Here is a 13340-nt window from a genome sequence, read left to right as displayed (position 1 = left end):
AGAGGTTCCCAGGTTCCAGAGGGCATAATTTTGCAACAGGAGAGCCTTGAATGTGATTAATTTGCAGCATTGAGTGCTGGCAGTATATTGAGCAGGAGGCTGGCAGATAAAATGATGGGAAGCTAACCTGTTCTCCCAGCTGAGTTAGTCGTGATGTGCAGGGATTAGGGGAGCCTTGATTGAGTTCAATAATTAGGGTAACTTCACTTGCCTGAATGTCATTGAAGTGCAACTGCTACAGCTTTCCTTTTGAGAAAGCTTTAAAAAGAAATTTACTTTGTCCGTGGTGATGGATCTGCAAAGTGGAGCTAAAAATAACAGCTATGCAATTTAAGAACATGTACTCTTTAAATGGTTTTTGAAACTGGATCTGTTTAACCTTCTGAAATATTTGCATTTCACAAGTTGTAGTAATACAGTTTCATAAACCAGTGCCCTTTTCAAATTACTGTAACAACACTGACTGCATAAAATTGCTTTTAATAATAGAGGAGAAGCATGAGCAAGAGGCTTGCGTTTAAAAATCCATTTGTTTTTATTCTAAAAATTCTTTCCTAAATTAATAGTTTATTTTTTCTGTGCATGTTTTGTCACCTTCTCATAGAGTGCATGGATGTACATAGTATTTTGAGCACAAGACTGGACAAACTAATGCCAGGAAATTGTTCACTCTAAATTGAAAAAAGCTTAAAAAATTTAGATTGCCAGTAAAAAGTGACAGATATAAATGTTATTTGTATTGACTATAAGAGGCTTTGAGATGCAGATGAGCTGTCTCATTAGATTTTCATCTGTGAATGCTGATGTATTAAAATTGAGGTCAGGACGTTTTTCCACAAAGATTCTTGATGAAACTTTAGTCAGAAGACTTCAGTAGTATCTAAAGTCTAACTTTTGATTAATAACTAGTGGAAGAGGCATTGTCCAGAAGGTCTGGTGACTGAGATGGAGGTGATATGCAAAAATTAGTTTCAGTTCTACTCACTCAATTTATGAGGTTACAGATTTTTTAATGCTTACATTTTCTGCATCTCATGCATTATTTGGAGCCATGAAGTGGCAGTTTAAAATGGGTCTCTGTATATTATAAGAAAAGAAACATTTCAATTCTTTTCTTCTATTACAGTACAAAGACTATTTTTTTCAGTGTCAGGATTTTGATTTATATGTCACTTAGCTTAAATATCAGTTTTGTTCCTTTGGCCAATCCATAAATACAATTTTCAAAAACTTCTTATTTTTTTAATCTTGACATAACATGCCAATTGGTTTGGGGTTTTTTGCAAACTATAGTGCCAATGTTTTTTTTTAAAATACCAGCTCCTTTTATTGTTTCCTTCAGCAAAACACAGGCAATTTTATTTTTGTTTCAGTTTCAAGAGGGACTTTTCATGTTGTGGTATATAGTTCTTAAGAAATAAAGTGGCAAGCTTAAGTTGACCATTAATTCCAATTAACTAATAATAAGTTTGACTTTTTTTTTTTTCTTATAGGAGATGATCAGATGGAGAGAAAAGGTCAAGTTCTAATCCTTTTAGTGGAACAGGCTCTTAGTTTCCAGGACTACAAAGCAGCTAGTATGCATTGCCAGGAGCTCATGGCCACAGGTGAAGTAAATAAATACATGATGCATGAGGTGATGGAGGTGGAAATCTGAGTTCTGACTTTTGTCTTACTGTGAGGTGTGGTACTTCAGATTGTTCCATTTCATTAAAATAGCAGTTACATCTTGTTAGTGGAAGTGCACTGGCGTTGAATAGAGACACAAACAGCAAATACTGGATGGAAAAAGTGTGTACTGAACTACTGGATATGTATCCTCAAGGAGCATTTTTGATTGCCTCTGGGAACAACAATTTTACTTCTTTCTACACTGTACCTCCTCAGACAAGTAAAACCTTGTGACTGCAGCGAGCAGGAAAGTGCAGGTTTCTATCAAAACTCTATAAAGATATTTATATATTTGTGCTATTTATATAATTTGTGTATGTGACCGTATGAGTGGAGGTAAGTGAAATACATGTGTCAAAATACTATGGAAAATGGGATTTGTTTCTTTGGGTCTTTTTTTCTGCTTTGAGAATGAGGGGTGGAAATTCAATATGTGTTGAGATTTTTTTAATATATCAAGTGTTATATATTTTGTACTTTGTTTTTGTTTTTTACAGCCACTCTAGTAAGGTATTCATTATCATACACTAAAATAAATGAGGATTTTCTTATTGTAATATGTAAAAATATAGGATGTAAGCTTACAGATGCCTATTTTATTGTTATCTACAATATGATAAAAAATAGTCTTTTATGCATTTGGTCAGTCTAAAGTTCAGCTACATCTCTATTTTATGGATCCTTTCCTTTTTCAGGGGATGTTAAGCCTTGACGGAAATACCACATGCCTTCCTTTATCTCATCCAATGAGAGCTGGGCAGCATCCTCTTTTCAGTTGTGATAGGAAGTGTGTTTTGTGTTCCCTTGTAGGTTATTCTAAAAGCTGGGAGGTGTGCAGTCAGCTGGGGCAGTCAGAAGGCTTCCAGGACCTGGGCATGCGCCAGGAGCTGATGGCCTTTGCCCTGACACACTGTCCCCCCTGCGCCATCGAGGCGCTGCTGGCCGTGAGCAGCTCGCTGCAGACACAGGTACTGCCTCTGGAGCTTCTCTCACCACACTTCAGTAGTGCCTGCCACAGGGAAGGGGACTTGGGCTCATTGTCAAGCTTGTTCCCTTAAGTTCTACCCTCCAGTGTATTTATATTTGTTCTGCTCTGCTCTTCCACTTTCACTGTGATAGTTCAGCAAATGAGGTCTCTTTCTAAGCAGTTTTGTCTGATGAATTAGTTTCTGAAGTGGAAGTGCAGTTGTGTTTTCTGTCTTTAGTATTTTTAATTTCTTTATCGATTGCCTGATTTAAACATTTTATTTAAAAATGCAGTTGATGAAATTTTAAAGTATTTTCCAGGTATTTATACTTAGTAATTCATCTTCATTAAATGCCCGCATAAATGTGTATTAAGGGTTTATAAGATGATTTTTATGATCTTTACCCAATATGCAATGAAATTATTTTCTGACAGATTTCAGTGATGTAATGGTTTTAACAACGGCAAGAGGCTTTGTGTCTGAGCAATCTTTATTAACTCTGCAATGACTGACTTGATAGAGTCACATGTTAGGTGTTGAGCTGATTGCAGTATATATGTGAGAACACGTAATTGTGGCATTTAAATACAACTTTTGTCAAGGTGACATAGCAAAAGTTTTATTTGAAATTGAAGGGCAGTAATTTAGGTTGTCAAAATGTTAAATTTCTGTTCACTGTAATTGTGGCTTGGCCTACATACTATGACTTGTTTGAGTTCATAGTTGTCTTAGTTGTCTGAGAGTTCACAGTGTTCTTAGATTTGTAATTGTATAATAGAAACATCTTAGAGCTCTTTGGACACAGAATGTAAGAATGGGGAGTCATAGCTACAGCATATGTGCAGCCTGATTAAGGCAGCTGCAAGAGTGTAGTCTTTTCCTTAAAAATCCCCTGAATAGAAGTGTCTGTGAGAATACAAGCACTGTGAGAAGGTGGAAGTTCTGTGCAGAACTTCTGCTCACAAAACCACTGTCCTGTGGAACACCTGTCTTAGTGAAGTTGTCCAGTGCCTCAGACTCTCAGTTCAGAAAATGGAGGTTTTCATGACATTTTTTTACCCTACATTGTACAGCACGGTACATAAAGTTAGAAAGAAAAATCTTAGATTTTGGGAAGAATATTGCACAAAATTCATGGAGAAGGGAAGGTCATTTTGTCTAGGGACTCCCAACAGTCAGAGGATGGCAGATGCTGTATTTTCTTCTTTGCATCTTCTCTTGCCCCCTTTTCTGTTATGGAAGCGTTTATGTGAGTTTCTTGGGTTTTCTTTGAAATCAATCATAATTGTTTCATTGGCTTATTTGCCTGGCAAATGATAATATTTATTTCATATTTATAGATTCTTTATCAGGCTGTGAATTACCAGTTCCTTCCTTCTGAAGGAGGTGAGAATTCAAGTATCTCTGGGCCTTCTTTGTTGGTCAGTAAGGATACAGAGGTAAGTTTTAATGTGAATTTTAAAGGTAATAATAAAAGACTTTGTTCTACATTACTCTGAAGAATGGAATTTGAGTTTTTAACAACATCTGTCTGCTTACTAGATAGAATGAGCAACATTAGACATGTAGTACTTTCTGTTGTTAGATTAACTTCAAGGTTTTGCTTCTGTGTTTATACTTTATTCTGATTTTTAGTTGCTTCTTCCTACAGTCTTAGTGCCATTGAAAAAAACCATAAACCCAGAGGCAGGAAAAGTGCAAAAAAACTTTTATTAAAATAGACATTTATATTGGTTTAGGTTTTTTTTTAATCTGTCCCAGTTGCAAAGCAACAATTTTAAACCTGAAATACATATTTAACAAAAAATGTTTTTTAATTAAAATTATTTTTCTTCTTAGTTCTGTACACCATGAAGTTTATGACTTGTTACTTTATAATGTACATACATTGCATGTGAAATTATTTTTATGTGTAAGATCAGAAGGAACATTGAGTTCAGGCAAGACAACAGGAAACAAGTTTATTATTCTTTCTGCTTTTTTATCAATTATTTTATGTCTATATGTGTACAATTGGAGGTATTTTTGTCTCTTTAAAGAGGATGTAATTATTTACCTATTTGTGAGAACATGAATGTTTTTCCCAGTCTTTGAAGTGGAAAATTCTATATTTAATTTATTCTTTTCTCTGTGTTTGGTTTAATGAAATAGGTGAGTGATAAATAAATCCAGGGGTGAGGACAGGGGATCAAAAGCCTTAAAGAAATACAAGAAAGAAGAGATTAAAAGGGGCTGGTGAAAGAGGGAAGGAAAGAAAGAAAGAGAGGGTTCATGTTGCATAGAGTGGCTTTTTGAGAAATTGAGAGTTCCAGCCTCCTTGGAGAATATGTCCATATTTTGTGTATGGATTTTAATGTATGTACATATGTATATGTGTGTGTAAATACACATGTGCATGTATATGTATGTATATACATGGATTTGTAGACATAGGTGTAGATGTATGTATTTGCATATATGTAAAATAAACGGCAGGAAGATAAAATAACACTGCAAACAGAATTCAGAGGAATAGGGCCAACCTTTTGTGTCTGCCAGAATCATCAGTATGAAGAGCAGGTCTGTTTCACTGGCACAAATGCATTTTATTTTCTGGAAATCCATAGATGCATCTCTCTGAGTGGGAGGTTATTAAGTAGATGTTAATAAAATTTATATGGGTGTGGATGCATATGTTTACAATATTTTCATGTCTATAAAACTTTGTCATGCATCACCTTTCATCTGCTGAAGTACTGTATTGTGGCAGAACAATTAGACATGCATATAAATGATTCAAAAATTTATTCAAAGGTTTATCAGAGTTGAGTAAACTCGCTAATTAACTTTGCTATCATTTCAGTTTGCATATTGGAAGCAATTTTCATTATGCTGGAGAATTGACATTCAAAAATTTCTCCAATACAGCTTTCATTTCTCCACCCCCTTAGTTGTGGTTGATTGTTTCTTTAGAATTTGAAGTAGGTAGACAATTGACCTGGCAAGTTTGTATGTTGCTGCACTGAGGTGTATTTTCTTTTTCTTTAATAAGGCTCCTTGGCATGTCGTGTTTCAGACTGTTACACTTGGAAATAAAGTTCTGTATATTTGCTAATTTTTTTCCTTTTGTTCTCTCCCAGTTGACTTGATAGGGATTTATAGGGGTTTTTTTTCATTTCTTGGAATGGCACAGGAGGAAACATAGCCAAAAAGTTACTCACTGTAAAGCTTTGCCTTTGTTACAGACATCTGCAGTGTTAGAAAAGCAATATATTCAATAACTGAGTTTTTCTGACTTCACTGAATCCCATAACTGCAGTCCTTGTAGTCACACTTCGTCTAATTCCCTGTGCTTCACCTTCATTGTCTTGCACAGAATTTTTGTTTCTATAAAGAAAAAAAAATTGAAGATTTTCCTCCCTTTTCTTGTACTCTTTTTACTTTCACTTACCTCCTGATTAACTTACAGAGTCCTTATTTCAGGGAATTGACAAATGGTTTTTCTCATTTATTGATACCTTTTCAAATTGATGCTCTAAGTCTAAGTGTTGTTATCCTGACTTGATTAAGGTCTGGCATGCATGTGTTTGGGCATCCCTTTTTCTATTGCATTCAAAATACCTACCTGTAAGTATATCACTTTTGCTTTTAAACTTTTAGTCACCTTTTTCTCTCCCTCTTACTTTTGTCTAGCATTGAATTATTAGTCTCCACTACCATTTCTTCCCTTATGTCAAGCAACATCACCAGCTGGTCATTCTTTTTCATCAGCTTTCTCTTGGTGTACTCTTCCCTAGAAATTCCTGATATAATTTCATTTTCATTCAATTTTTCCTCCAAACTATTTCCCCTAAAACTTGCAGAAATCTTGACATGAGTCTATATATACTCTTTATAGTCTATGTATATCATAGACTGCTTAGAAATGGTTAATTTAATATTCCTCTCATGATGACTTCAGCGTAACTTTTCTGCAGGTTTTTGGTGGTCCTACTCTAAAAGAAATTAATAAATGCTGTGATAAAGCTGCATGTCATTATTCTGTAGGAGCTAATGCATGTGCACAAGCTTTGTGTCAACTTCTCACTGTTGCCTGAACTCATGAAATCCATTTGAGAAGTTATGCTGTGGAAGCTATCATGATTCCGATGTACCAGATTGTTTCTAAGCAAAATGTTAAGTTTCAGCAATCCTCATCCTTCTTACGTCATCATCTTTTTTACTTATGTGTGCTACAAATTCCTAAAAAACTAATCTTGTGCTTCTCAACCAAAATATCTTGGTGAGAAGATTAAGCTCTTGATTAATGGAAAGCCTTTCAGAATATTAATGGTAAAATTATTAAATTCAAATAAAATGCTTCGACATGAGATGCTGTGTTGTGTATAAGCACAAAACAATATTAATCAGTTGCTTTGTGAGCTCTGAATTTATTAAATCTGCATAATATTTAAATTATGTTTACATCTGTTATAAATTATTATTTTTACATATCTGAATATGGAAGCATAATTACTGTTACATGGCACATCAACCCAAGAGAAATTAAGTTCAAAGTTTTATTTTTAAATGAACTCTTGATAGAAAAGCAGATGTATTTTCTAGACATTTTCTAGAGAAATTAATATGAATTATTTTCTTATAATTTGAACAGGTGTTTAGATTATAAGAATTATTTTCTTAAAGGCTTCTTAAAGAAAAGAAAATTTTTGATTAACAGAGCATTAGTGTCTGCGTTTTCAATTTTCCCAAGCACTATATCTGGGAAAAGACAGGATCTCTTAGAACGTTTGTTTACATTAAATTGGTAGGTCACACATTGTTATCCCAGCTGCTTAGAAATTACTAGAGTCATGATCAGTTAAGCTGTTGTCCTTTAGCTGCTGCTCCAAAATGTCTCTGTCAGATCTGCAGGTGTTAAGCAGCTGTCTTAATCTCTGCTGTATTTCTCAGGCACTCATCAAAGCCTGTGTTTCAGCAGCTGAATCAAATGCATTGTGTCTGCTTAAGACTGGGTTACTTCTTTTTTCCCATGATGTTATGGCCCTAGTAGGAGCCTGAACATTCAGTGACTTGAAAATTAGTGTTGTCATCTTGAGCTGAATCTTTTCCAGAGTCTCTCATTTAGGGTCTGGTTCATCATTGCAGGACTGCTGCTTTCACTTGGAGTGGTTCATAGCTGTAACAGACATTGAAAAAAAATTTAAATCCCCGATACAAAACCTTCCAAGGCACAAAAAGAACCACATGTAGGTTCTACATGAATACCTATGTAAAAGAGGCTATTTTAAATTCCTGTTTGGCAATGGAAGTACCAAAAAGGGAAAAGGAAGACCTAAGGTGTGATGCTCTGTTTTTGAACAGACTCTGTTCTATCTCATTTCATTTCCTTCATAGTCTTGACATAAAATGATTCTTAACATACAAAGTGTATGCATTGTAGGGTTTTTGCAAGTTTTAATCCTTGCACCTTGACTAATTGTCATCAAAGACCAAAACCAATCCTAAAATCCATGCTGCTATTGTTCTAATTTATTACTGTCTCTTGTGTGGCTTGTCTCATAAACAGTTGGCTTTGTTATTTGTCCTCCCATGAGACTGTTTGGAATTATATAAGTGTGTGTAGGAGCAAAGGTGTATATAAATATAAAAATATGCTGTATATATTTATATAAGTATTTTAGCTGTTATTTTAAAGTAACTTGATAATTCAGAATTTGTTGGTTGTCTTTTTTTATACCATTTAGATTCAAGCAGATTTTCAATCTGCTAATTTGTCTACTATTTAATAAGTTGTTGCTGTTATTATTTTGATTTTTATCAGAAGTGTTTACTTTATAAAGGATGTCTGGAAGAATTATAGAAGAAAATAATTTTTCCCAAACACCTCTCAGAACTCCCAAAATATAACTTCTCCCTAAAGATACAATTAAATGATACAATTAAAATTGTTTTCTTGGGATGGGATCTCCAACCTTATTTAAGAAATTACTTACTTTGTGAGAGATTGATTTGAGATAGCAAAAAGTTGTAACCTGTAAGTGTTGCTGTTCCAGGTACAGAGTAAAATGGCCTCTCAGAAAACAGAATTTCTATTTTTTGCTGAAAAACTGTAATTACTTGTAAGAGGGAAATTATTTTTAAACGAAAGTCAGCAGAGTTTGTCTGATAGTAGTAGTGCCATAAGCATTAACACCTGCATACAAGTTGGCTCATTAGTTTTCATACTGCTGAAGGAGGCTGATTTAAAGAAAAGTGCTTTGCTCAAATGCAGTTGATAACTTGGGTGGAATGTTTTTTTCTCATTCTGTTTTAGTTTGGTTTAGTTTTGATTTATTTTTCCTCCATGAAAAATCAACTAGGTGTGTTGTAACATCTACTTGAAAATGGTGGCAGACAGGAATTAGTGTTCTGTATTTAAATTACAAAAATTTGTCTTACTTAATACTTCCAGTGGTTTATTTAAAAAACACATGAACAAGAAATTCTTCCCCCAGGCCACCAGACCTAGGATTTTCAGTTGCTTTTCTTTTTTCAGAGCAGAAAATTCTGACAGGTTGTACTTGGCATGCACTTTCTTAATTTGGTGAAGCAAGAACTGAATGTCCCAGTTTATCCAGTTGATTGATTAGTGGTGCATCTGTGAAACGCACAATATGATTTCAGAAAAGATTAAAACAAATGCTGAAGGACTAAAGATGAACCTGCTACTTCAGTGGTCAGCTTGAGGCAGTAATTTACTGTATGTTATAGTAAAATGTACTAAAAATAAGGTTTTCTACATGAAATTCTACCTTATTGAAGCTGATATGTTTTTCCTCTGAGGTTACAGTGGGACATATTTCTCTTCAGCATAATTTGACATCCTTTGGCTCTCATGTTTGAGGTTTTGTCATTAATTAGTAAATTGTAAACTAATACTTTCCATGCTGTTATACAGGTAGAATTTTTCTGTTGCAATATACTTCAGTGTATGGCCAAATTCATAGTATGGTTGTTAGGGATAAACATATGGCTTTTAAAGTTTGATATATGGAGGAAAATATTTGGTTTTTGTTGTGAAAACAGTGTGTTTACCTCAGTATGCTAATTATATGTTTGTGATTAATGTGCACGCATTGTAAAGCATGCAATTAACACAAACCTTTAAGAGCTGGAATAGCACAGATCAGACAACATGGATGTTCTGGGTATTATTTAAATGCTTTACATAGGAAGAGCTGGTATAGAGAGCCCCATTTGTGGAACATGTGTCTAGTCTAAAGAGTGGAGTGATGTCTGAGTTCATACTAAGTGAAGGTATATGTGCATGTATTGCAGAAGTTGTTTTTGATTGAGAAAAGGTTGGGATTCTTGTAGTCCTTTAGGCTGGCTGTTTTTCAGTATTTTGTGTGCCAGCTGCAAAATTTCAAAGCTTGATGATACTTTATCACTTGGTCTAGAGATGTATATTTACATCTCTACTATTTCCCCTATTGGGAGTTCAACTTAATTAATGCTACCTCTGTAAAAATACAAGATTGTCTCTAATACCAGCTTTCTTGAATTATTGAAGATTAACTTTAGTATACTCAATCCTCATGTTTGTAGAGAGGTGATTATTTTTGTGGAAACATTCAACATTTATGTAGAACATTGCCATTATAAACTTTGGAATTAAAACCAGTGCAGTCTGTGGGAACAGGGGATGATAACTGAGTAAGGGGCCAAATGTTGTGCTGATCACACCGCTTACTTCGCAGTGAAACTCCTAAATCACTTTTAGTTTGTCTTTTGTTTATTTTTGGCAACTGCTGCCTGAATTAATGGTCATTCAAGTGTGTTATTAATACAGTGTGCCTGAGCTCTAATGCATTTGTTTGGCTTTAGGTCACTAACCTAATTCCAGCAGGAGTCTAACCCTTGCGTTGTGTGTTGGATATGTCACAGGATGAAAGCAGCGTCTCCTCTGGCCAGTCCGCTGATTTGTTGTACTGGACGACATCCAAAACCATGAAGGTGTTGTCCAACACAACCCTGACTACCAAAGCCATGCTGCATGCTGTCAGTGATGGGCAGTGGTGGAAGAGGTCCTTAACTTATCTGCGACCACTACATGTAAGGGATTGCTGATGTGTCCCCAGATGTTTACACAATTGTGATACATTAGTATAAAAACTCAGCTCCTTTGTAGGAGCTGTTAGCTGAACCCTCAAATCCATAAACAAACTGCAGACATCATGGGACTGTTTGCAAGGAAATCCCAATGAAGGAAGGGATCTAAAACTGTTTTCTAGTCTATTTTCTCCTGTTTTTTAGCATAGTGTAAGAAGGCCTAATTGAAATTTGGCAGAATTTTAAAACTTTGGGGAGCAAAGCACAGTAAAGCCCACTCTTTAAATACTGTCATCTTGTATTCAAAGCTGTTCCTTTGCAGTTTCTCCTTTCTACTTTCTCTATTTCAGTGACTTTCTATAATGTTTGTGCCACTATTTTCTGTGATACTACTTTTGAACATGATTCTCTTTCCTTTTTTAAGAATACTGGACTTCATTCAGAACTGATTTATCTAAGATGACTTCTTTGTTGCTCTCCACTGAATTCAATGATCTTTTCATTTACAGCTGTTTCCCTTCTGCATAGTGTTTACAGCATTTTTATGAGCTTTTTTACAACTAGGCTCAACTATACTTATTTTTCCCAGGGCCAAGAATTTGGAGGTGTATTAAAAAGTGGGTCTGGAGAAAATGCTACTGTGGAAAAACAAGGCTGTCATCCATTTTATGAATCTCTAATTGATGATCCATATATTGCAGAAGTAAGTTACAGTTACAAAGTCTGCAGTTTTTTGTTGAGATCTTATAATCAAGTGAAAATACAGAGTTTTTGATTATATGTGTGACTTGAAATTCTGCACCATAGTAGGAAAAAATCATTAAAATTAAACATCATTAGAATTAAACAAAGGAAAGCAAATAAAGGAACTGAGTTAAGCAGCTGCATGTGATGCAAATGATCCAAATAAAAATGCAAGTGTAGAGTGCATATGTCAGTTGTCTTTTTATTTCCAGTCTGAAGTCAGCTATGGAACATACCAGAACAATTCTTTGGAAAGCTTTGCAGAAGTGTTGCTGAGAACAGGGAAACTCGCAGAGACAAAGAGCGAAGGAAAAGACCTACTTCCAACTACAGAAGGTATGGACTTATTGCATATATTCACTCCATGTATAGTAAATGCAGAAGTATCTGTGGATGAGTTTAAGTGTGGAGAATTGCACAGAACAATCTGAAGTATTTTCTGGGTGTTTTGCATGAATTGTGATCTGGTTCAATGGCTCTTGTTGGTAACAAGTCCTGTTAGAACTCCTGCAGAGTTTTCAAGGGAATTGGGGACTTAAAGAGTTGCTCAGCAAAGACTAGAAAAATGAAAGTTCTCTTTAAATAAGCAGAAATTGTTGTTTGGGGGTTGGCAATGATAGGAGGAATTGTTGAAGGTTTCCTGAATGTTACCATGGGAGTCATGGGAGTTTGTAAGACATTGTGAGTTATTTCTCTGTATGCCTGCATATTCAGATTCTGTGCCACTGTTTATCCAGGTTTCAGTATTGCAGGTTTATTGTAGTATTTTATTTGTCAATTAATGCTTAACTACAGCTTCAGGAATTGTCAGAACTTTTTGTCTTTTTCTGAAATGTCTACATGTTACAGGTTATATTTAATAATTTTTAAACTGAAACAATTTCACTTTTCTAAAAAAAGAACAAAAAGCCACCTGTGGTTGTTTATCTTTCCTTTTGGACGTCTCCTGCTGGTTTAAGAAATTAACTGTTTAAGTATTACATGCTGTTAGTGTCTTTTGAAGGAAGATATATGTATTATGCTTGGTTTGTGGTAAATTCTGTCATGAAAAATGAGTATATTAAATCACTTGCTAGATGAGAAGTTTCAAGACAGGCTTTCTTCATAAGCCACACATTTACTCAAACTGTTTCATGAAAACCAGCATATTTGTCTTACAAGTATATGATTCAGTAGTCTGAGATATGTGGTGTTTGTACAGATAATTGTGTAGTTCTAAGATAACAACACTGAGAATCAGAAGAGGTTGGCAACAGCTTGTATAAATTGGATGTGTGCATGTTTTGGTCTTTACATGCCCTCTTAATGCAAAAAAATCTTTTAAAATCAGTACTTAAAATCTCATTTGTTGTATGCTAAATGCCCATAGGCCTTAAGCTTTTATTCCAGCGTCTTAAAGGAGGAGGGGGGGCAAGGATTAAAAAGTATTTATTGCTTCCTTAGGGAAAATTATTTACTTGGCAGATCTGTGGTAATAGTTCCTGCTCTAACTTGAGTAATTGGAGCTGATTGTTTACAATTCAGTGGCTGTTTTTGAGATGGAAATTTCAGTGTCGGGGACTTTTCCTTGAAGAAGAAAAGAAATTTTAGATTCTAGCTTCAGTTTTTGAGCATCTGTCTCATTCCTCTTAAGTGTGCAGAATAAAATTTTTGCCATTAAATACTTCTCTTCCACCACTTTTATTCTATAGTCAGAGTTTCACTTAAGAGTCCCTCCAGCTGTGCTCTGAGTTCTGTGTTTTCCACTGGCAAAATGGTCTATGTTTATTCTGGATTCACCAGTCCTTCTATATTACAACTTTTGATAGTCGGTAAATTGTTCTTAAGCATAACATAGCTTTCTCTAAATAATTGGACTAATAATTTACTATTTGTGCTGTGTTT

At 34.9% G+C, this 13340-nt stretch overlaps 1 protein-coding gene across 2 annotated transcripts in view; it reads left to right on the top strand.

Moving 5' to 3' along the window:
• The window catches only part of NBAS (NBAS subunit of NRZ tethering complex), a 167167-nt gene that overhangs the window by 66119 nt on the left and 87708 nt on the right, over positions 1 to 13340 (top strand). The window contains exons 33-38 of one of the 2 annotated variants that reach the window (XM_064707738.1): positions 1494 to 1607; positions 2482 to 2639; positions 3980 to 4078; positions 10548 to 10715; positions 11302 to 11415; positions 11669 to 11792. In XM_064707738.1, the coding sequence (XP_064563808.1) occupies positions 1494 to 1607; positions 2482 to 2639; positions 3980 to 4078; positions 10548 to 10715; positions 11302 to 11415; positions 11669 to 11792 (777 nt within the window). The remainder of the gene's footprint in view (positions 1 to 1493; positions 1608 to 2481; positions 2640 to 3979; positions 4079 to 10547; positions 10716 to 11301; positions 11416 to 11668; positions 11793 to 13340) is intronic. The other variant, XM_064707739.1, reaches the window with a different exon arrangement.

Source organism: Zonotrichia leucophrys, chromosome 3 (assembly GCF_028769735.1).
Source record: "Zonotrichia leucophrys gambelii isolate GWCS_2022_RI chromosome 3, RI_Zleu_2.0, whole genome shotgun sequence".
Taxonomy (NCBI): domain Eukaryota; kingdom Metazoa; phylum Chordata; class Aves; order Passeriformes; family Passerellidae; genus Zonotrichia; species Zonotrichia leucophrys.
This window is presented reverse-complemented; position numbering and strand designations above follow the sequence as displayed.